Below are 24,360 nucleotides of genomic sequence, written 5' to 3' on the forward strand. Positions count from 1 at the left end.
ATAAGCAGGCAGGTGTTTTAAGGGCTTTAAGGTACGCAGCTTTTCAATATTGTTAGTTTATCTGATGCATGTTCACTCAAGAAAATAGTCATCTTTGTTCCTGAGGAGATGGGAATCTTGCAGAAAAGGTGAAACAGCCCAAGATGAAAAGCCTGCCAATGCTGCCTTCTGAAAGCATGCAAAGCAAGAAGTCTGGCAGGTGGGACTAAAGCAGAGCCTGATTGAGCAACCTGGTCCAGAATCCATCACCTGATCTGAACCTTATAGTCACAGGGTAGGTATACAGTGAAACCTGCACGAAGGACCCCATCTCTTTCTCACTACCTGTTCCATTATTTACTCCTCATACAAGCTTATAAGTATAGCACTGAAATGTGCCAGTTAAAAAGATTGTTATACTTTTCCTCCAGTCTTGTAAGACCTCCTCAGTTTTACATGACTCTTCCAAAGTAGTGGGTTAGTTGATTCCCTTAATCTATAATATAATGCATGTCATCTGGACTGGCTGACTTTTGTGTAAGTCACATGTTCCAAATCTACCTGTTCTTTGTAATAGTGGTCTGTAAAGTAGTCATTACTTGTCTACGCTTCTCTTTATCTCAAGAGAGATTGAGTATGTCAGCCACTTTGGTTATGCATTTTATTGCTCGCTTTCTTCCATTGATATATTTGTGAATGTCATTATTAGGCCTATTAATGCTAGCCAAAGTGGTTAACACACTTCCTGCTTTTTTAGGACTTTGTCCTGCAAGCCTTAACTAAGTCAATTTTGTTGCTTCCTCCCTTCTTGGTATATAGTCCCAGTAGTAAAATGACTTATTCTCCTCAGTGCTATGCTGGTATTCAAATTTAAATGCACAAGGTCAAGATACTGTATCATATAGTCTGTAAATATCCCCTTCCAAGTTGTAGTTATGTAACTTTATCCACTTTGTTTTTTACTCTCCATCTGCTCTGTGTTTCTGCTACCCATTCTGTAGGTACCCACTTAAGCAACCCATCAAGCTGCTATTTCTAAAGGAGACTGTGTGGTAAATAGTCACTTTGTCAAGTATGACTATGTATCACACAGTTGCCAGTTATCTATTTCTTGTGTCCTTGCTGTTCTGTCTTTCCAGTTTGAGACAGTTATTGCCTATAGTTGATTGTTTATTGTGCCACTATTAACTTCTTAAAATAGACTGTGAAACAGTGCTTGATCACTGTGTGGCTGTATTGTCATTGATTCCAGAGACCAGGAAGATTACATGCTTGTCTGAGAATAGGGTCTACCCAAACCTTTTAATATTAGTAGTCTCTCCATGCTTTTAATTCTTGAGCCTTGTGTGTTCCTTTACATTTAATCTTGGATACTAAAGCAAACCCTTTTGCTGTAGCTTAAACTTTCACCGTAAAAACTCCTTTCTTTCCACCTGATTTCCCATCCCTTCCCCCAAACGGAGACCTTTTTAGAGTCTCCTGCAAAGGTAAGGGAGCAAACCACTCTCAGTGAGTGCATAGACAGGACTGAGAGCATTACCCACACAGTTTAGAGTTTTAATAAACTAATGGGTTTCTGAAAGCCTGAACTTACTGATCTTGGCAATACAATGAGGGAAATGTGGTGATTTGGGTGATTGGTCCACCCCTTTCCGTGGCTTTGGTCTCTGTAGTCTGAATGTGATTAATGGTACAAAATGATTGGTTAATTTCAGTTGCTCCTTTGAGTAGGGGAGAAACTAAGCCTGCATCTTGTTTACTTTGTGTTTCTCAGAGTCTTTCTTTACTCATCAGCCTGGTTCCCTGTTTCTTTCCCTTTCCAGTTGAGAAATGACCTGGTGCTGACTCTGCTGTGTTACTTAGCATTCCATGCATTAATTTTAGAGGAACCCCAAGCAGTGATTTCAGACAAACAAAAGAAACCACATTGTTACTGAAGCGAAGGGGCTTGTAATGTTACAAATGAAGCCATGGGCTAGAGACTCTCTTAGCTAAGCTGCAGGGCATGATAACCAAATGGAGCGTTCAAGGGCAGCTGTCATTGGACAGACTGCTTTAGGGTCGGGGGAAAGGTTTTCTGGCTAGTAAATCATACGAGTAGAGCGCTGCGTGGATACAAAATTTGTGTCCGCAGCCGATCCGCAAACGTGGTCCACGGGCATCCACATCTGCCAATGTAAAGTGGTTATCTGCAGATTTGTAGGGCTCTACAGATGAGCAATCTGTGCTGGTGCAAGGGAGATAGAGAAACTGGAGCCACATTTCTTCTTCTGCAGCTACATACCATTTAATCAGAAGCTTAGCCAGGATGCCTTATGTTTCAGAGGTGATGAAAATGTCATTTTTCTGATAAGCAATGAGGATGCCAGGTTTCTTCCCAAAAATGCCTTATGAGAATCTGATTAGGTCTCCGGTAGGGTTTTTTTTTAAACAAGTCAACAAGCTACTGTTTTTTTTTCAGTATTGTTGACATTATCTGACAAGTAACATGTCTCTGTTTCATAGACTAGGAAGCTAGTTGTGTGTGATGTGCTTCCTGCCGTTCCAAGACATTTAATTGGTGTATCGCTTTCATTTGATGGGGGCTGGCGGAGGTGGGGGGGGGGGTAGGGGCAGATGAAGGGTATAATAAGTTAGGTAGCATGCTTATGTGCTGATCTGTAGGCTTCAGCGTTTTTTGCACAACTTTTGTTTGGCAATGTTGCTACCCTTGAACTTTCACCTTGGTGTGGCTGCTGATTGCCAAGGGGAACAGAACAGATGAGCTGTAGATAGCAACAGAAACAGCAGGGGCCAGCTATGTAGCTGCTAGCCATAATCTAGCTGAGTTTTTTGAAGCTATGTAGTTCTGTATGGGAGGAGGAAGTAACCATCCATTGCCCCACCAAAAATAAATTGGGAGGAACAGACAGTGCAGTGCAAGTTTGGTGGCTGTAGATGAAGTTAGGGCTTGTTTACACTGGCAACGCGCTTTAGCGTGGCTTGTATAGTTGCAGCATGGCGCTGGGAGAGAAGGCTCTAAAAAACCACTTCCATGAGGGGCGTAGCTACCAGCACTGTCTATAATGGCACGTTATGCGCTGAAACTTGCAGCGCTCAGGGTTGTGTGTTTTCACACCCCTGGGTGAGAAAGTTGCAGTGCTGTAGAGTGCCAGTGTAGATGAGCCCTTAGTGTGACCAGTGCTGTTTTTCGTTAAGGCAGGGAGGAACGATAGGTGTATCTATAAAGCTGAATATCCTAGATAAGGAGAGCCCTTCCTTAGAAGACTCTGCCATTGTTAAGGTTTAGGTAGTGTTGAGCACACTTTCGAGGGTGTTGAGTTTGGTACTTGAGCAGCCTTTCACCAAAAGATCCCTGCTTCAGCAGAGCCTGGTAGAACATGCCATCTTGACATATGGTTTGTTTTTTCCTTTGACCGCATCATAGCGACAACGTTGAGCATCTCTGCTACTCACCTTGCCAGTGAGATACTTGGGCAGAGTATGCTGGTGTATTTGAATACTGATGCAGTTTATTTCTTTAAATCAGGGTGGATTTGATTTAAATCATGATTTAAATCACTAGTCAAGAAGGCTCGATTTAATCATGGATTTCTACATAAGTGCATTCTTGTGGGTTATAACCTTAATACATATTCTTCACAACTCAGAGATGCAGTTTCACTTTTAGAAGGTACACGCTATACCTTTTTTAAGTGATTTATTTTGAAAACTTTTCAGATTTAGTTTTATAGCTATATCAGAAAATGAATGATTGGTTATTTCATTTACCAAAGGTAATTGAAGCAGATATTTAGGAAGTCATTGGGAGGTGAACTCTCTCTCATTCAACAGGTTATTCATTAATATTTGGAGGATTTTCTTGCCATGCTGTATTAGGAGAACATCACCAGACAGACATTTATATTGTTTTATTTAACTAAAACAACGTTATGTATTCTGGATTTTTTTTTCTTCAACAGCAAACATAATATTTTAAGAAAACAAGCATTTGAATTGAGTTAAACATTCAAGTTTTTAAAAATCAGGTTTGTTTTTGTTAAAACTGTTTAAAGTAGTTAAATGAAAATTAAAAAAAAAATTAGATTGTCAGCCAAGTTGGCATGAGAAACTTAAAATATTGGCTTCTGTAGCTAACTCAGTCGTCTTCACCTTCATTCTCCTGTTCTTCATAATCTGGAAAAGAAAAACAAACTTTCCTGTTTTTGCACGTTCCAAACGATTTTTCAATTTGGAATGAATTAGTCCAAAGGAAGAAAATATTCCTTCTACACCAGCAGAAGCCGCTGCTGCTAAGTGAGATGATCACTTCAACAATCTCTGAATTCAAGTGCTTAAGTGACTTCCACCAGTTCACTGGTGTAATTTTCTTTAAAACACCATGAGCAAACATATATCTCTTGAATGGTTCACCCTTAGCTCTGAAGTTTATTACAGTTGGCATTACGGAGGGATGATGGCTGGATGTCCATGTCATAGTCATCTCCTCCTCTTGAGCAGTTAAGGTTTGACCCTGGTACCAATATTGAGAATATTTGCAAGAAAATGAGCTGGAGATAGTGCTTGTCCCATTTGTTTTTTCTAGTGCTTGTAATTTAACTGTCATTGCATATTTCTCTTTTTAAGATCTCACTCAGTTCCTTCCAAATTTCAACAGTGTCAACAATAAAACCGCCATTTCCCTGCCTTTTGTTCAAGGCTACAGAAACAGGCTTCAGGGTACTCAGCCTGTGTTCAACCTTTCTCTTAAGTCCAGTGTTGAGATCTTTGGCTGTGACGGTGCCATCTATTTTTTCACATTTTGTTCACAAACTGTCATCAGATTAGGTCAGTTCTTGATATAATGCTCAAAACCGTCCACTACTGAGTTTCATTGCACTTCTTGTGGGAGAGTTAACTTGGTTCCCCCCTCTATTTGCAGAGCAGCTGCTGCTAAATGGTTGTTGTGGAAGTATTCTGCAATTTCAACATTAGCCTTTATTTTTCTGGAACACTGAAGTCTTTGGCTCGGAGGTGCATCAAATGAGCACTGCAACCGTATGTTAACTTGAGACTCTCTTCACTCTTTTCTAAATTTCTTCTCATCTTGGATACATTTGCAGCATTGTCTGTGACCAAGCTGCAGACTAGACATTGGAATTTTTTTCAGTTTGTTAGAGCTTTTACTGCTGCTACTTGTAAGTATTCTGCTGTGTGTGCATTTCCTGGTGTATCAATTGTTTCTGTGAGGAAGACATTCCCTTCTTCTTTTACACAAGCACATACAACAGGATCATTGTGGACATGGCTCCACCCATCAAGATTCAGGTTAATTAAACAATTTCACCCTCTAGATCTTTTCCACGCTGCTCACTTTCTCTTTCATACACTTTATTTAGCAATTTGCCTGTGACATCTGCTCCACTGGTTGGACTGTATCCTGGTCTTAATGCCTGAACCATGTTAATGAAGTGTGGGTTCTCAGTCATACGGAAAGGAGAATTTGTGGCATAAACAAACGGGGCCATTTTTTTGTCAATTACCTCTTTTTGTAATCTGCTGGTTCTTATCACAAACGTATCTATGGTTGTTTCTGGGTGATGGAGATTTATTTTTCTTTTTGCTTCAGGTTAATCATTAATATTTGGAGGATTTTCTATGTGACATACATGATGTGACTGAAACACTATCATTGGCAGATAACTCTGAAACAATAGAAAATAATGGTGATATTGAAGGTGGAGAGTCTTCAGAATCCTGTATGTTGAGGATGGGTTCTCCTAAACAAAATAAGTCAATGCAGTTATTTAATTATTACCACCATACTGCTCATTTAGTATTACTCATTGCATTCACTGACACTCAGTACTACTTTAAAGGTGAAATTGTAAAAGGACGATCTGCCTATTTTAGCTATTTATTTTTTATCACAACTGCATCTAAAATATTAGTACCATAGCATAACAACTATATATTTGCTCAAACATGAGAATTCAAGAATAGTCCAGAAGGAAGACAGGCAGTCCTTAAGAAAGAAGTATGAAATAAAGAAGTTTAACAACCTGAAGATCCTGCATGTTGAGACACGTTCCCCTCATCATCTTCAGTGCAGGTTCCTGCTGAGAAGGAAGGCGTCTCATGACGTTGTTTCATTAGGGCAACCAGGCCTTGCATTTCTTTGTTGTACTGTTTGCATTTTGCACACATGCCTGTCTTACCCACAGGTAGAGGAACTTCATTAAAATATTCCCAAACTGGGTCTCTTTTGTGGCCTGCTGCCATTATAGTTTTTCCCTTCTTTTGAGAGAATGGTATGGTAGATCTCAAATCAATGAAGGCTGCACTCCGAAAGACCTCAAGACTTCTGGAATATGCTGCTCAAACAGTTGCACTTTTGTTTCTACTGACTGTCCCTCCCTTCTCACATTTATCTCCAGACTTCTCCTTGTCCAGATCTATTCCGCCCTCAAGAATCGTCTATTCATTGAACTTTTTGAAATTTTGCACTTCTCAGTGCATCTCTGTTTATGTAGTGCCCACAGAAGAATTGCACTCCCTTCTGTCCACATGCACTCCATTCCGATGCTAAGTGAAATATGGGAGAGTTCCTTGAAGTACTAATAAAACTTGACACCTCCCTGTCCCTCCTCTGAGGATCTCTAAGCACTTTGCAAATGTTGGTCAAACTTCCCACCACCCCTGTGAGGTAGGAAAGTGGGACCCTCTGTTTCCTTTCTCAAACTTGGGTGTGTAAGTTTAGGCACCTAAATGAATGGCTTGTGGTCCCACCCCCTCCCACAGGAACTGAGTAGCCACAGTTGCTATTGAAATTTTAGGCACCCAGGTCTGAAAGTATTGCTTGTCACACAGTGAATCAGTAGGTGAGACTGTCCTAACTCCATTCCTGTGCATTAAATGAAGTTGTCTCCTTTTTAAAATACAGAAGTCAGGATTTCTTCCCTCTCCTTCTCCCCTCTCCTCAGCACTTTCTTGAGGAGCGTTCCCTCCACCTCCATCTTTTGACTAAGTCGTGAGGGTTGAAGTCTGCAGACATAAATCTACTGGCGAGCTGAAGGGATCCAAGGACCTGTGACTGGAACATCAGCAAGCAACCCCATTTAAAAATGACTAGCTTCCCTTTCTCTCACTACCCCTGCCCTGCCAGCATGCTGCTTTGTGGGGCAACTTGCAGAGGGTGCTGCTTGGAGGAGGCAAATTCACATGGAAATCGTAAATAGGGTCTTTGGCTCCACAGACTTTTCCTCTGTGATTGCAGGGCTCCTGTAGTTTTGCACACCCCTGTACAGCACCAGTTGCTGAGTGCTGACCATTTGGCCTTACCTGCACTGAGATTTGAATCTATTGCACTTTCCTGGAGAAGCTCCGTTTAGATGTGGCGCTTGTGTCCTTCCATCCCCCCTTGCAATCTATACCAGTGTGTAGAGCTCACGAAGTGTGTGAACTCGGCTGCTTCGTTGTGTCGAATCAGCTGGAAATGCTCCCGTAATGTGAACGGGTTGCTGAGCGAGTGGCTGTAATGGTTCTAGGAATAAAAAGCCACGTGTGCAGTCAGAGCAGGCTTGATGTTTTCCTACAGCTTTTTATTTTGCCTTCTGCTCAGAGCTGTTCTTTGATGTAGCGTAATGTGCACAAATTACCCCATCCTTTTCTCTCTCTCTTGTTACGTAATGCTCTAGGCAAAAGCTGACTCCTCCCCACTCCCGCCCCACCCCTCACATATGAAGTTGAGAGAAATGCGTTTTTAGTGCCAGGGGGCCATTGATAAAAGCAGGGCTATCCTTTCCGTAATGGGAACTTAACTCGGGGCTGGCGGCTCTAGAAGAAAAAAAGCCTATTTATTTTGTTCATTTGTAGCAGAATCCTGCAGTCTTGGTGGCTGAGCATGTGATTGTCAGATTTTTCAAGCCAGGGGCCCAGGCTGCATAATCCACAGAAACCTCGTCTGAGATTCAGAGTAGGGGCGGGAGGCTGAGGAAAAGTAAATTTTTATAATGGGTCTCTACCGTTTTTGGTCTTGTAGATTTTTGTTAGCTGGTGCCTCAGTTGGGCAGCAAAATTGTATCCTAACTTGTACAGAGTTGCTGTAGGCTGTTAAAGAGCTGCTGCGCTCCAGTCCAGAGGTGGCTCTGTTTCAATAGTGGATGAAGTGATTCTGGTGTACTTGAAACTCCTCAGTGTTGTAAAGCAAGGGGCCAAAATTGTTCAACTACTGCAAGATTGGTTATGTAGTTTTGCTGTGTTTGTTGAAATGTTGGCTTTTCTAAAGCATGTTAGTTACCCTGTTGGGATAGTTGCTTGAGTCTTGAGCTGTGTTAGTGTTGGATACCCAGGTAGTTTCAAAGTATAGGTCAGTCAGCTTTCTTGGTCCAGAGCTAGTGCTCTGTAAGGAAAAATAGACATGGAGATTGGAAGGTCTTTGGGGCAGGGACTGTCTTGCTATGTCTTTGCACAGTGGGACCAGTTGTGGTCACTGTAATACAAATAGCTGAATTGGCTGCCGGTGAGCCAAAGATTAGTTTCATGTCTACTAATGTATAAAGGTATTGAATAATTTAGGCCCTTGAGGAGAACACCTCTTGCCCCTGGTTACTGCTTGTTAGTTATGGTCCAGCTGGGTGAACCCACCCTCAGTACCAGGTTCATGCAGGGCTTTGATGGAATTTCTTCTTGGGGCTGCCAGAATTGCTCATTGGCTGGTTTAGGACATGCTGCAAATCCACACCTTTATTTCAGCTCTCTGGATCTTCTTTAGTCCCCTGCTTCCTCTATACTCTGTACCGGGGGCGGGGGGGGACTTCCTCTCTGTCGGATACTTGGGTACTCACGGTGTGGTATGCTCTTGTGCCAGACAACTTTGTCTTGTACTGCATCTGGTGCGTTAGCTTTTGTTCCCTTTGAATGTCTTGTATGATAGTTTCTGTACAGCAAATGGACCAGTCCTGGCTTTGTGCCAGCATTTAAACAGGGAGGTGACATTGGGCATTACAACCCAGAGTAGTGGCGGGTGCACAGGTAAACACAGCCTGGTCCTGGTATAATGCAGAGCAGTGTGGGATGGCTGTTGGAGCTCTGCCAAGTTAGTGTGAAGCTAGAGATATGTCCTCATGAAGATTAGTCCACACTAATTCAACCACCAATTAACTAAATCCACTTTCAAAGTAGATTATAGATCAGTATTAAGGGGCCAGTTAATATGCTTTAAGAACTGCATTGTGTGAACTCGGGTCTCGCTTAAATTTGCACAAACTAAAGGTAGCGCAAAATAAATCTCCCATGTAGGCAAGGCCTAAATACAGCATTGGCCTTGCAATTTATGGACCCTCAAATAAGAGTGGGCCCTTGAGCTTTCAGGATAGAGCAGTGAGTTCCCCCCCCTTTTGGTCCTGTGCTGGAGCAGAGGGGTGAAGGAATCTGGTAGCAGGGTCCCACCTCTGGAAGTGAAGAGTTTGCTGACGAGGGAGGAGCCCCAGACAGCTGCTTGTCTTGCTCTTGCTTAAAACCAGCCCCATGTGCCTGCCTTTTAGGAGATTGTGAATGTTTCCTTTCCATTCTGTGTGTCTTGCACTTAAAGTGCGATAGGATTAAGTTCTTTAAGCTGACCGAGTGATATATTGTGACACTGGAGCAATGTAAGTAAATTACTCTGAGTGAGTGATGGAGTAAATGTGCATCTTAAATGAGAAATGGAGGGTTGATTAAAACTGTAAGCCCTATTTTAGCCTTTTGACAGGCTTAAATGCTGTGGAAGGATAAAATGGAACTCTTGAAATTCCCCAACAGAACAAGTCATAACACATCTCTCCCTCCTCCTTGTACTCTGGAAAAAAGACACTGGATGGATTTCTTGCAGGGGGTCAGATATGTCTCAGGGCTTTGTATGTACTGGAATTTAATGTGAAGGTAGGAGGGTTAGAAGTTGATCACTTTTTGTCTCCAAGCAAAAAGGGCATGCAAAGGAGGAAAATTCCAGGAGTAAATGCTTTTAATTCCATCCTCAAGGGTTTGAATCTCCTTAACTACGATGTGCGCATTTAAAATATGCACCACGGTCGGGGGAGGGTGGTTTGTGATTAAACCGCAGCAGAACCGCTTTCTTGGTCAGATGACAGATTGAAATGGTCTCCGAAGAAAGGAACCAAATCGCTCCCAGAATCCCTGAACTTTCTCAGTGTGATTGGTCATTGCCCCAGCAATGTTCAGAACTGGGCCTTAACAGCCTGGCTTCTCCTTGAGTAATTCAGTAAGTGTCCATCCGTATGCCTAAAATCTTTATTTTCAAACTCAGTGCTGATTTGCTTCTCTGTGGTTTTGTCAGACTACATATCTTCTACCACCCGCCACTCCTAGAGGAGAGAATTGGTGCCTCTTAAAAGGGAAGTTTTGCCTCAGTGGTGGAAACTGGGCTGGGTGACAACTTGGCTCGGAAACAAGCTTCACTTTCATTTATGCAAAATCTAAAGGAGTACGTGTGGCACCTTAGAGACTAACCAATTTATTTGAGCATAAGCTTTCGTGAGCTACAGCTCACTTCATCGGATGCGTAATCTGCAAAATCTGTTTCTTTTGGCTTGATTTTTTAAAAGGAAAGAAAAATAAATGTCCGTATTGACATCTTGGATTTAAAAAAAAAAGTCTTTTTTCTGTACAAGCTCACCCCAAATTTTTCCTGGTTATAGTAACAGCATAAAGCTGCTCTCAGATTTCTCCTTTCATCCATTCTGGTTTCCTTTCTCACAAGGAGTTGAGCTGGGTCACTTGCTGTAATGCTCTGAGGTGTTGTTTTTTCTTAAATATGCCTGGGTTTTCCTCTTTAATATGCAAATAGAATTTTTGGCTTTTTTCTTCCTATATTAACCATTCTTCTCCCAAGTTTGGCTGCCAGGAAGGCTCAGATAGTTATTTGCTTTAAAGATAGCTGATGTGGAATTAAGACTTGCTGATGTTAAACTTTACTGCTTGCTTCTCCCCCGTGAGGCAGCTGCCTTCAGAATTCAGGCCTCTATTTCCTAGAGCGATAATTGTCTCTCCGTTTTGAGTTAAAACTCTCTCGGGTCAGCCCAACATAAAGGACTTTCAGGAAAACACTAGGATTGTGTCTAAAGGAGTTGCCTGAACCTGGAGGCCTGATGATGGTGGTGAAGTCTTATCCCTAGAGGAATTAAAGGCGTCTCTCAGATTGCCTGGAGAGAGTCTGCTCGTCCTGTGAAGCATTCTGCTGATGGGTCTGATTGCTTTGCTCGTTAGATCCTGCCTGCAACGTTTTATTCTGCTTGTTCTGTCAGCCTTTAGTCAAATTCACTTACGGCATCCATTGTGATGGAGACTTGGCATTCTCAGCCCCAGTGTCACATCCTCAGTAATGTCTGGGTAGGTCACCTGTCTTTATGCAGCCTGTCTTTCCTGTATTGGTTGGCAGTGATGGTTGCGGGTTATTGGGCCATGTGATTTCCTGCTGTATATTACTTGGATGGGCACGTCTTCAGTAAAACCCTAATTCTAAACTATATCAAAACAAATAGGTCCATTGGAAGCAGTGTTATTAAATACAACTGGGTAGTTCAGGTATGGATTGTATGGAAACCTGCATTGAATGTCCCAGAACTACCCATTAGAAGCTTAACAAATCTACAAAACTGTCTACTGAAAGGCTTTTGTCGGTAGGTACGGCTGTTTAAGGGAGGATGGGGAGGAACACTTCCTGAGTACCAGAAACAGTAATGCTGCTTGTTAAGATGTATCTTTTAAATAAACAAACTCGTCCCATCCTTGTTCATACATTAAGGATCCTCCTTTCGCTGAGGACCTGTTCAAGGAAACCACTTAACAATGTAAGATGTTGGGTGTTCTGTTTTAACAGGCTTCCATTGCTTAGTTTTCAAGATTTCTGTTTACCAAGGTGCTTTTGGAAAAGCTTGTGTGCACTAGTAAATCTTTCTCCTTTCCCTGCACTTGAAAGAAATTTCCTGAAAATAGCGGAGTGCAATTAGAGTAGGGGAAAGCACTGCCAGCATGTCTTCACCTGCTTGCTTTAGCTGGGAATACCACAGTCAGATACTCCTTGCGCTGTCTCTGTGAATGCCTGCCCATACCCAGGCACTCCCAACAGGTTGGGCATGCCTTTCTGGTGTGTGTTGCGGGGGGGGAAAAGGGTGTAGTCTGATTGTTACAGCCTGTTCTTTGGGTCCATTTATTTCTTGTTGCTGTTCTGTGGTCTCCTGTGTGTGTGAATTAGTTTCTCCTCAGATTAACTGGTTCTGCTTTGCTTAGACTGACACACACCATTTAATTTTGGAGCTGTGAAGTTTAAACACAGGAAGTGCTGACTGGATAGAAATCTAGACCCCCCACAGAAATCACTTGCATGTTCCCCATGGGTAAAGTTTTTGTTAAATACCCCCCTCCCCCCCAGTATGTGGGACATACTTTCTTCATACATTTTTGAAAGACCTCACTCATTATTATATATGTACTGTTCAAATTCTGCAGTTAGTAAATACCTATACATTTAGTGTATGCACCTATATTAATTTTGAATGTTTGTCAGGTGACCACTGATAACTGCTCAATGTGTTACTGGAGGGGGTGGCTTAACTATCAAGTGGAAATATCCAGAATTCCTAGAACCATGCGTTCAAATCCTAGTCTCTTCTTGCAGTTGATTCTCTTTTACATAGCACTTTATGTGCTCAGCACAGATGTTAAAGATCCCAATGTGGTTTTCATTGTAGGTACTACCAACCTTCCTCTCTCCTGTTCTTGTGCAATGTGCTGCGTGCTAGTTGAGCACCTGTCTGCTGCCCTCCAACCAGAAGTGGCTGCATTTCAGTAGTGCATCTTTTCATAGCATATGAAGAGCTCTGAAGCCCTTCAGGTGGGGGGAAGCACTATGTAAGTAATTGAGCACTGACAATATAAAACTCTTATTCTGCATGTTGATTGCAATAATCAGGGTGTTCTGCCACTTCCAATCTGTGCAATTGCAAACCTGCATACATCACTGTGGCCAACTTGATTCCAGGAACAACTTGTTTCGCATGGTTTAGACACAGTAATGTTAGGTATCCAAGTCTGAGTTGCCAGTTTAGTTAATTGCTTCCAGTGGCAGAGTGGATGACAGATACCACCTGGATATGATTATTGGTGATGATGAGGTATTCTGTGTTTGTGCAGTCACAAATAAGATTGTCTCTGTCCCATTTGTATGTGCAGCTGCCATGAATTGCCATCTGCCAGGAACTCATCATGCAGGACATAGAGTAAAGGTACTGCTTTTCTGTCTGCCAGATATATTGCTCCTTTCTGCATCCTAATAGGTCTTGTCACTGGATGGTTTTGGTTTTCCCCCCTTGGGCTGATGCTATGGGTGCTGAATTTAGGGTACCAATCGGTGGATACTATTGAAGATACATTCTTACATCCACCCCTCTTCAGGGAGCCACATGAATTGTGTGGCCAGCTTTGAGATGAAGTTCAATCTGCAGTGTCTGAGCTTCGCAAAGTGATAGTGCTGTCACTGTGGGAGGATTAGGACAAGAAATTTGGGATCTAGGGCCCCAAACAGCAACAAGTCAACCAGTAGGTAGCATCGAGCACAGCTGATAGCTGCCTGGATCCGTAGCGGGCATCAGAGAGTAGAAGTGGCATTGCATTCTCAGTGCCCTTTCAGGTCACATTGTGTGGCTTGCAGGTAGTGACTGGGAGTCATTTAACTCTGACTTCACTAGTGCATACAATGCATGTTTGTTTTCAGCCATGTGTGGGCCCCATAGTCTTGGTAGATCCAAGGCTGCTATAGTCTGTCTTCCTCCCCTTGTCATCTGGATGAACTCCATAGCTTGTCCTTTCTGAGTCGTTCTCATACAGGGGTAAATGCTGATGCTGAGGAGAAGAGCTTAGTGCCTGGAATACTTAAGGCTTCATAAAGCATTCCAGACAACTTTGGGAATGCTCTGTGATCTAGCTCCTGCTTCCTTTAACTGTGTCCTTTTTTATCAAAACAGCTGGCTGGGGATGGCCCCTCTGAGGTCCTTGGTAGCTTCCAGATCTGCTGCTAGTGTGTGTGTGTGTTTATTTACTTTTAAAGTCCTGAGCTTATGTTGTGGACACGTACAGCATAAATGTAGATATGACACATTGCTTCACTGCATCCTCTCTGGTCAAACTTCCTGCATCACCCTTCCATACCTGTTCAAACACAGCAAGTTGGCTTTATAGCCTCTTGCATCCCACAAGAAGGAAGAGGAAATTTTTGATCTAAACAATAGTCCACCCTCAAAATAACATGACTTAGTGACAAAGGTCTCCCTTATTGGGTTTCTATTAGCTGCTGCTACCCTATTTTGTAAAATGCTTGGCAATATTGTGGTGATTGAAATGCTAAATAAATGAGTTATTGAATGTTTCTCTTCTGGTAAAATTTAAGGCACAAATGTTAGTGGGAGAACATTATACGTGCCAAATGATTCCCGTACAAGATTGGAATGTTAAGTGACACTTAATGCATGCATTTAAAATGCCTGTACTCTCTGCAGTGCATTATATAATTATGCTTTGGATTAAATGGCCACACACATCTGATACAGTATGTCAGAATTTGTTTTCATAATTGATAAGGCACTTCAGTTGTAAAATGCTAAAGCCAAGCTTTATAATAATTTGTCTGTTTGAACTCTGTTAGGTTGCTGGAAAAATATTTTCCAATGAGCTTTTCCCCCCCTAAAGGTACAGAAGGCAACATGGACTCCTTCTGTTTAAGATGTTTGTCCCTTTGACAGCATTGTTTCACAGTTAAAGCACAGGACTAGGAGTCAAAGGTTGTACTCCCAGTTCTGCCATATATTTATTTTCCAAGATTTCCTATCTGTAAAATAGGCATAATAATGACCTACCTCACAGCATTGTTAAGAAATGTTTATAGCATGCTTTGAAAATATAAATCACTGTAAAAGTGCCAGGCATTTGCTGAGATACATTGTGTTCATTTTCCATGCCTGTGTATGTATGGCAAATACAAAAAAGGTGAGGATGGTCTTGCATTAGGAAAGCTAAGATCTGGTGTCTTGAGGAAGTAATATTAACTCTGTATTCTACACTTTGAGAATAATGGGTGGTATGAGCTAATAAGTCTCCAACTCTAACTACTATTATCTCATGACCTGAGCTTGTAGTTGAGGCACTGAATGAGGTTTCAGAACATCTGGGCTTAATTGCCAGCTGCTAGGCCTCCTTCGTGACCTTGAGCAAGTCTCTTACTCTCACTGTTCCTCAATTTCCCCACCTCTGAAGTAGGGATAATTCTACTTCTAGCACCTTTTGTCTCAACTATTTATAATGTAAATTCTTCAAGGCAGGAAAACTGCCGTATGCTGTCTGTACAGTGCCTAGGACAATGGAACGCCAATCTTAGTTGGGATTTCCAGATGCTCCTTTAATACGAATAATAGAGACTCCAGGTTATGTATTGGTGACTCTTCTGTTACTTGCTGTTGGAAAGTAGCGCTGAGGAACCTTCGCCTTAATCCAAGCACAGCACTCCTGGATGATTTTCTGATCAGCTACTGTGGGCAGAAAGAAGTAGATGGGGAGGCGGGGGGGGAGGGGCGGGGGCAAAATTAGATTTGTTAAAAAAAAAAAAAAAAGTGTTTGGGGGGCAGTTAGTGTCCTAAAGCAATGAGCCTTATTCAGTTATTTTCCCCAACAGGAGGCTATAGTTAAAAGGCCAAGGGCCAAAGGTACTTGCTGAAGCAAGAGAAGCAGAGCAGAAAAAACTGTATGAAGAGGTGGATGTTGTAACTTTTAGGACTTGCCTTATTTCCATAGCGTTCTTCCTTTTTAAATGCATTTAACATGGATATCAGAAACATGTAAAATTCTTCTTTAGCTGATGTCAAGAAATAGGAGACGAGACCCAGATTATTGTGGCTGGGAAGTTTGTGTCTTCAGAACAAAGATTAATATTATAAATCCAAAAAACTTTGTGAAGTAAGGCTAGGGAAAAAACCAAACCGTTCACAGAAAACTAGTCAGCTCTGCTTCAAACAGTCTCTGCTCTTTTAGTTGTCTGAAAATTATATGAAACTTGTATTGCATGATTCTTTGAACGCTGTGAGGCGCAGAATATTATAAGAATGCTGTTTTGTTTTTCTTTAATCAGGGAAATAGCTTAATAACAAAGTCTGCATGTAGCACTTCATACAGTGGACACAGTTTCCCTCCATTGTTTCAATACGTAAGAGTATAACTGTGTTCACTGTAGATCTCAAAGTACCTTAATATTTTTATCTCCAGTTTACCGATTGGGAAACTGAGGCATTGTGCTTTAAGCAGCTTTCCCAGTGCTCGCCAGCAGAGCCAGGAATAGAACTCGGGTGTGCCGACTTCTACGCTGGTCAGCGCTCTTCTGGCCTACTGCGGGCAGGGCATAGTATTATTAGAGGTGGGACTTTATGAATTTTAATCCCAGTTCTGACTTCCTTTATGGCCTTGGGCAACTAATTTTAATGCTACTCTTCCAGTTTTCCCCATCTATAAAAATGGGGGTGATGCCCCTGAAAGGCAGTTATTCCCCTCATTTCATTCCTGTCTGTATGCTGTTGGCTCTTATGCTTTCTCTTTGGAGAAGCAGGCCCATATCTTGCTCTACCTTATCATAGTCAAAGGTCAGCGATTGAAGGCAGAAGTCAGCTGAGTTTCCATGAAAGGAGGTTGAGCCCCTCAGACAGGTATGCAGTGTTCTGATTTCCCATAGGTGGTTCCTGTCTTCAGCCTGTAAAGCCAACTTAATTAATGGGCTTTTAATGTCTGATGTTTTAATTTTTTTTACTGCTGTATGTGTTCTAAAATGCCTCTTGAAATGGACTGTTACAAGGAGGAGTTATGCACTATCATTTCTTCATCCTCTGTCCCCAGGAAAACAAACCTGTTAAAAAGACGGTGTTAGCTGAACAGGGTTTGACAATGAATGTCACTTGGATACTAATGAGTCCAAAGTCAGTGCTTAAAAATTTCAAAATGCTTATGGGAACAATACCATCTCCAACATGATATAAGAATCATCCACCTTCTGACCGTGAACACAAGTACAGAGCAATGCAAACCTGTTCTATTCTGTTGTTCTGGGCTTCTCAGTGGCTCTGCGCACACCAGGTATTTATCTCAGTTAGTGCAATGGCTTTCGAACTGCTTGGCACCAAAGATCTGCACTGCTTCTGTTTCCATGATGCAGAAGCTTTGGATTGTCGTCAAAATTGCATTTCCTTTCAGTCTTCCGAATGTGGGGGTTCAGGTCGTAGAGGACTTTACTTCAGGGCTGGTGTTTGGTGTTTTTTGCAAAATGTCAACTTGCAGCAGAGGAGAATGAATCCTTTGCACGGAGGACTAGGGGTGTATTTTCTGGCAATTAAAAAAAAAAATAAAATGCCACAATCCAGTCCTCCTAGTTAAAACAGTACCAGATTGCATGAGAGGCTACTAAAAAGAACATGACTCTTCAGAAGCCTCTTTCAGATCGAAGGATAAAAGCCAGCCCTGGCAAGAATGGTTTAGCAATGTTGGATGGGAATGAACTCTAACAGAGAAATCTGCATGTAAGTGTTCTCTCTCTCTGAAACCTTGAAGCCTCTTGGTAAGTCCTTTCAGACTCTGAGGGTATCAAATCCCCATTTGAGAGATCTTGTTACTGGATGGGTGTGTTTGTGTTCTTTATATCAATGGACATGACCAACAGATTATTCTGTAGCTTGTAACTCTTCCCCAATATGTAATAACTTTCTTCTGTCACTTGTAAAGGCCTCTGTTTTCTAACTACACCAAATTTCTAAGCACTGTAACACTTGCCAGTTAATTAAAACTTTATCTGAGCCTCCTATGACAACTGCCTGCTGCCTTTCCCACTCTGGCTTTCTGTCCGCAACCACTTGACAATCACTCTTGACTTCATAATGCTTAACTTTAACCCCTTAGTATCCACGCCGTAAGCTCCCTCAGTTGTGCGGTCAAAGGGTGGTGGTCCTTGCAACAGTTCTGTCAGTGGGTATGTCCATGCTGCTAAGAAAAACCTGCGGTACTGAGTCTCAGAGCCCAGCTCTGTTGGCTCAGGCTGGAGCTGCAGGGCTAAAAATATCACTGTAGACTGTCCTGCTTGGGCTGGAGCCCCCAGGCTATGAAAGCAGGTGAGGGGCCTGGGTTTCAGAGGCCAGGATCTAGCCCGAGTGCAAATGTCTACACTGCTGTTTTTAGCTCTGCAGCCTGAGCCTCCTGAACCAATTGACCTGGACTCTCGCAGGTTTTAATTTGTAGTGTAGGCATACCCACTCTTTCTAAAGGTAAGGTATGAGGTGCCACTCAGATTGTTCCTCTTCTGTAACTGTGCCAGATACCGCAAACGGCTCTGAGGAAAAGGCACGTCTTCCACAAAGAAATACTCCCATCCCAATGTCCTCTCAAAGTCTGGTCTCTGCAGACCATAGTATGTAGTCACTTTACTGTGTCTAGATCTGATAAGTAAAAACTCAGTATCTCAGTTTGTGTCAAGTGCCATGCACTGATCCTTTCCTAATACACAAAGATTTGGTTTCTAGGAAGGCTTAATAATTATATAGCAGTTTTAACTGAGGAGGATCTGAAGATGGAGTAAAGGGAAGAGAAGACTAATTTACTTCCGTCACAATCCCAACACCTAAGGATAAATGTTTGTGTTTTTGATCCCTACTTCATTCTAGGCCTTGAGATGAGTTGACCTTTTTTGACCAAGGTGGGCTAGTTGGAGTTTTATTTCTTTCCATTAGTAAGAATAAAGTCACCTGTTGCAGACTATGGGCACCTTTTATTGCTTTTTAAAAAGCAAAATTATACCATAAAGACTCCTGCAACAGCCAAACCTCCTCATAATAAGAACAAGCCAAGCCTTCCTGGTGGAAATACTCCATCTCCACATTCAAAGTCTTGCCCTCTTCCCTGTTTTCCTAGTAAGAAAAGTGGTCTCTGCATCTGTAAAAGATTTACACTCTGATGTCAGAAGTGTGGCTGCTTCAGAGCTCTGAGATTTTTCTTCCGAGCGAAGTATGCTATTGCTATACTGCTGTGACCTTGGGCAATTCGCTTGATTTTCAGTCTCCATTTTCCCCATCTCTGAGATGGGGATAATAAAAATGATCTGCTTCGTGAAGTAATTTGAAATCTTCATATGAAAGATACCAGAGGTACTAAGTGTTGGTGATGGTGGTTAACTGCAGGCATTGGGCGCTGTGTGCGTGTACCCAACATGAATCTATACCCCTCTGATTTCCTTTCCTTATGCCAAATAGCTAAATTTGCTCTGGTTTTGTTCAGGTTAGCACAATCTATGAAAGAGGATATGCAGATACAACATTTATAAGCTTGCCCAGACTAAAAACAAGTGGCTCTGCCATAATTTTAACCATTAATTGCCACTGTAAATCCAGCAGTAAATTGGCTGGGTAACCACACTCCATGAGCCCACTGCCAAATGGAAACCACAGAGCTCTAGAATTGACTAAATCCCACTCAGGCTTCATGGCAGCTGAAAGTGGGAGGGCACTTCCTGGATTCTGGCCTGCAGTTTATTCTGTCTGAGCTGACGCAAAGATGTCTTTAAAGTTCACAGCCAGGGCTTTAACCCTGCTTCTCAAGTGATGCTAGCAGTATCTGCGGTACCACTTCATTTTCATTCATTCTGTGCTGCAGGAAACAGGGACTGGAAGAAGTACTACGTGAGGGCTAGTGAAAATACTGTCTGTGAACTGAAGGCAAGAAAGGCAAGAATCCTTCCTATAGAGCTCACCATGTGGGTTTTGTCTTCTAGATTACATATGTTCCACAGTAGTGCCTTGATACTGGTCTTGTCTGGTGCAAATTGCATTGCTTGTACTTTCAAAATTCAAGATCGGTGAATTAACAGCAGAGCTGGGATGAATCACCCAGGCCTTCTTGACTCTCAGCTCCAGACTTAGTCCACTAGAGCAGTGGTTCTCAACCTTTCCAGATTACTGAAGCCCTTTCAGGAGTCTGATTTGTCTTGTGTACCCCAAGTTCACGTCACTTAAAAACTACTTGCTTACAAAAATCAGACCTAAAAAGATGAGTGTCACAGCACACCAGTACTGAAAAATGGCTGACTTTCTCAAATTGACTGGAATATAAATATTGTACTTGAGCCCGTTTTTCACTTGTAAGCCTTGTCTGAAGCTTGAGCCCCAGGTGGCAGGGCTGAAGCATGTAACTTAGCTTTGCAGGGCCCTGGGCACTTGCCCCGCTTGCCACCCCTGCACTTGCCCCGCTTGCCACTAAACCTGTCCCGTGACCCCTCCCCCATCCGGGGGGCTGCAACCCTCCTGGTGTACCCATGATTGAGAACCACTGCACTAGAGCTGTTTACCTCGTCTTTGTATTTGGTCCTAAGAAGTCTTGACTTTCAGGCCCCTAAGCCAGTCCCTCTGAGGGTGGAATGCATTGTACAGTTCTAGGAACAATTCTATTCTGGGGACCAGATGATCTTATGCACTGTCCCTAAGTGTATTCTGAGGGGGAAGACAGCATGGGCTACGAAAAGGGAAGCCAATATTCTTGCGTTCCAGTCGTTAATGAGGTGTACAGCCTAAGGATTTATATTCTATCCCTATCAGCTCATCTTGTCTGTCTTCTGAGGTAGATATTGAGGACTATGCAGTTTATTGTGTAGGGATGTATTTGGATAGGACATTTAAGTAGAGGTCCCATCTTCTCTTTGTGCAAGGTAGATTTCATGGCTTGCTCTTCCCCGCCAGTGCCCTTGGCCGTTGTTTTTTCTCTACACTGCTTATTGTCCTTTATCTATGTCTGGAAGGCTTTTTATAACAGTCTAACCACTGGATCATGTGGGTTTTCTTGATGGGAACAAATGTCAATGACGTATTTTGTGGCTGGGGAGGCCAACTTAAGTTTTTGAACATCTTTGTCAGAAAGAGGAAGCAAATTGTTTGGTTTACATTTGAATTCCTGCTTGGTCTACATAGGACTCCGAATTGGTTTGGTGCCCTTCCTGTATTACCCCAGTTCCTTTCTGCTGAGTTGATACAGTGTGTGGGGGGGTGGCATTTTTCTGGTGAGCGGCCCATAAGTAATGACGGTTATAGAAAACCTAATGACTGCTTGGGTTGCCTGTGTATCGTACCATGAGCCACAGTGATTACGTGCTGTGGAGGAAATGACATTGTCAGCCCTGGTTCATAAACAGCAACAGTTCACTCTTATTTTAACACAGTGCAACAGGGGAGGGGAGGAGGGCAACCAAGCACCAGTCCTGCTTCTCTTTAAAAAGCCAAACGAAAATGCCTGTGGGAGCTGGGACCTTTCTAGGCTCAGTTAATTAATCATACTGTACTTTTGAATGCATTGGTTTCAAAACAGGCCAATGTGCAGCAAAAAGGGGCTTATAAAAGAAGGCACTCTTACAGATGGAAGTCTACAGCTTTCTTTGGAAGCGTGTCTGAGTTCAGATGTACCCATCCCATCTTTTTAAAAGCAGGTTTAAGTGCTGGTGAAAGCTGCCAGACATGGCAGCCCTAGAAATTGAGTTCCTTTTACTACTATGTCATGGGCAAGGGTAGTGCGCACTTCCTGCCCACATGCTCTCTCCCCTGGCTGTGTCAGTATATTTCAATCCTGTTCTAGATGGGCTGCTTCTAAGGAGTAAGAGAAGATTAATTCTCCATGGCCCATTAAGTTCTTGGTCTCACTCTGCCAACAAGGCAGGCCAGTTGTGACAGTAGTTCTTGGAGCTGCTCTGAGACCACCTACTTGTTTCACACAGACTCACTAACAGCTGTCAGAGGGAGATTATTTATGGTCACCACTGACTCAGAGTGGACTTGCATAAGTGATCTAGAGATGAAAGGTTCTGTATCCCATAACTAATCTCCCACTTACATATCCTTTAATGGTTTTTACCATTGAGAAAAGGGACCCCCAGCTGATGAAAATCCTTCAGAGAAGGGAGAGGATTAGTTGTGGGTTGATGGTGTGGGGTGTTGAACCTGTTCTTGTGGTTAATTTTTAGATAGACTTTTGCCGCTGATGTTCCTTTAAAACTTCTTAATGATCTAAAGTACTGTTGAGAAGCCTTAAGGATATTCATTGGTGAGGGAATAGCAGACCTCTGGCTGGAGAACTCAGATCTTTGGGAGGAATGCTGAGTAGTGAGTCTACTTAATGACTCTGTTGTGCCTTGTAACGTTTGTTACCCTCATTTAACACAGCATTGTGCAATATCTGTTCTCTGCCTTACTGCAGTTAATTGCAGCTGCCAGTCCATTATTATGGCTTGATTTGAAATAAGAGATTTAGCATAAGAACTCTGCAGAAACTTTTCCTTTTCCTTTTCCTTGCCAGCTGGCTGCCTCTAAATTTGGTACATGACTTACTGTTTGAGATTTTTATCTTGCAGCATCTGGAGGGGACCAAATGTGAACTGTGTTGACAGTACAGGATACACTCCGCTGCACCACGCTGCTTTGAATGGCCACAAGTAAGCAATTTTACTATAGTGCCTCTTACCTTAAAGGATGCCCATGTGTTTTATTATATATAAAAAATAAATATGGAGAGAGAGCGTGCGTTATAGAATTCCTTTATTCACAAGTATTATGCGGCTGCCTCAGAGATAGAACAGGGCAGTGGTGCAGTACGACACCACCTTCAGGACAAGAAGTGAAGAACACCAGATTGCGGTGAAATTGTCCGGGCATATTTTGCAGAATGCAATTAGTCAGATTTAAAATTTGGCTAGGATGCTTGGGCTATCTCGAACACACTTTCATCTTTAACCACAAGTGATGAACACCTATTGTTGTGGAACTCATCCAGAAGATGATCTCTCCAGGAACAGAGCCCCGTAGAATCCTAGTGGTGTATGTGTGTTAATGCTGCCCCTATGTGCATGTCTATTACAATGCTGTCTCCAATTACTTGATCACATTTTCTTAAATACAATACAATAACATGCAGTTTTTCTAGTCTTTAGTACATGTGTAGAATCTTGGCTAGTAGTGAACAGTGATAAGATGATGTATTGAAACTTAAATAGCCTTAAAAACCTAACTTTTTGCCTCAAAGCTTTTTTCCTCAGTTTTACTTGGCTTGTACCATGACCCTAGGAGCTTGCCTCCAATACGTTTTTTGCGCTGAGACACTCACTCAGACACTACCAATGCAGGTGTAAAAAGTGACTTACACCAATGCAACAAATTGACACTGGTGCGACTCACATTGCACAGCTGTGCAGCATGTCTGAAGAACAGGTTTCCACCAGTGTGACCAAAATGATCACAAGTTTAGAAAGTATGACCTATGTGGAAATTCTTCTAGCAAAGAGAAGGCTGAGGGGAGATACAAATCTTCAGATAACAGGTTGTTATAAAGAGGATGGTAATCAGTTCTCAATGTCCACAGACGATAGGACAAGAAACAATTGGCTTAATTTGCAGCAAGGGAGATTTAACCTAAATCTTAGGTATTAGGAAAACCTTCTAACTCTTAAGGATAGTTACACAGTGGAACAGGTTACTTGGGCAGGTTGTGGAATAGCCATTGTTGGAAGCTTTCAAAAACAGGTTAGACAAACACCTGTTAGGGATGGTCTAGGTATATTTAATCAGCACAGGGAGATGGACTAATGACCTCTTGAGGTCCTTTCCAGCCCTACATGTCTATAATTCTTGGGCAACGCTTTGTGGGATTTTTTTAAATCCACAAAACTTTAATTTTGATAAAAAGAAATTATTACTGTTCAGATTTGGGGTGTGTGTGTTTTTTTTTTTTTTTGTGGTTTTATGTTGTGTTTGTAAACCACTATTCTTGAGCAGCCTAAACTTTTTGGGTGCTAACTGCTAAACAGTACCCTTTTCGGTTATGTTGCGACTGAGTATCTTGGAGACTCATAGCCTTATTTTCCAGGGACGTGGTGGAAGTTCTGCTGAGGAATGATGCGCTAACCAATGTGGCGGACTGCAAAGGTTGTTACCCTCTTCACTTGGCAGCCTGGAAAGGAGACGCAGAGATAGTAAAACTTCTCATCCATCAGGGACCCTCCCACCCTAAAGTGAATGAACAGGTCTGAATATCTTCCTCCTCCTATTGGTGTCTAATGTACCAGCAGATTTGTACTCCTAGGGTGGAAAGGAATGTCAGCCGTATGACACAAGGTGCTGAGCAATTTGGAAATGGATGGGTTTGAATGTTGGAAATACTGTTGCTTGGTGTGGTGCTCTAATTCTGATGGGTTAAATCAAATTTTGAGTGGTTGGGTGTGAAAGTGAGCAGTCAACCACAGAGTGCCTGGGAAGTGGTGATCTGCTCTCCTATTGGGTTTTCAGAACAAACACTGGC

General features: G+C 42.4%; 1 protein-coding gene across 7 annotated transcripts in view; it reads left to right on the forward strand.

Moving 5' to 3' along the window:
* ANKS1A (ankyrin repeat and sterile alpha motif domain containing 1A) overlaps window positions 1-24,360 on the forward strand; it is a 151,292-nt gene that overhangs the window by 22,098 nt on the left and 104,834 nt on the right. For all 7 annotated transcript variants that reach the window (XR_012636007.1, XR_012636008.1, XM_074936415.1 and 4 more), the window contains exons 2-3: window positions 22,421-22,501; window positions 23,929-24,085. Coding sequence is in view for 5 of the 7 variants with exons in the window: in XM_074936415.1 (XP_074792516.1) it covers window positions 22,421-22,501; window positions 23,929-24,085 (238 nt within the window). In the remaining 2 variants the exon portion in view is untranslated. The remainder of the gene's footprint in view (window positions 1-22,420; window positions 22,502-23,928; window positions 24,086-24,360) is intronic.

This window comes from Natator depressus, chromosome 21, assembly GCF_965152275.1.
Source record: "Natator depressus isolate rNatDep1 chromosome 21, rNatDep2.hap1, whole genome shotgun sequence".
Classification (NCBI taxonomy): Eukaryota; Metazoa; Chordata; order Testudines; family Cheloniidae; genus Natator; species Natator depressus.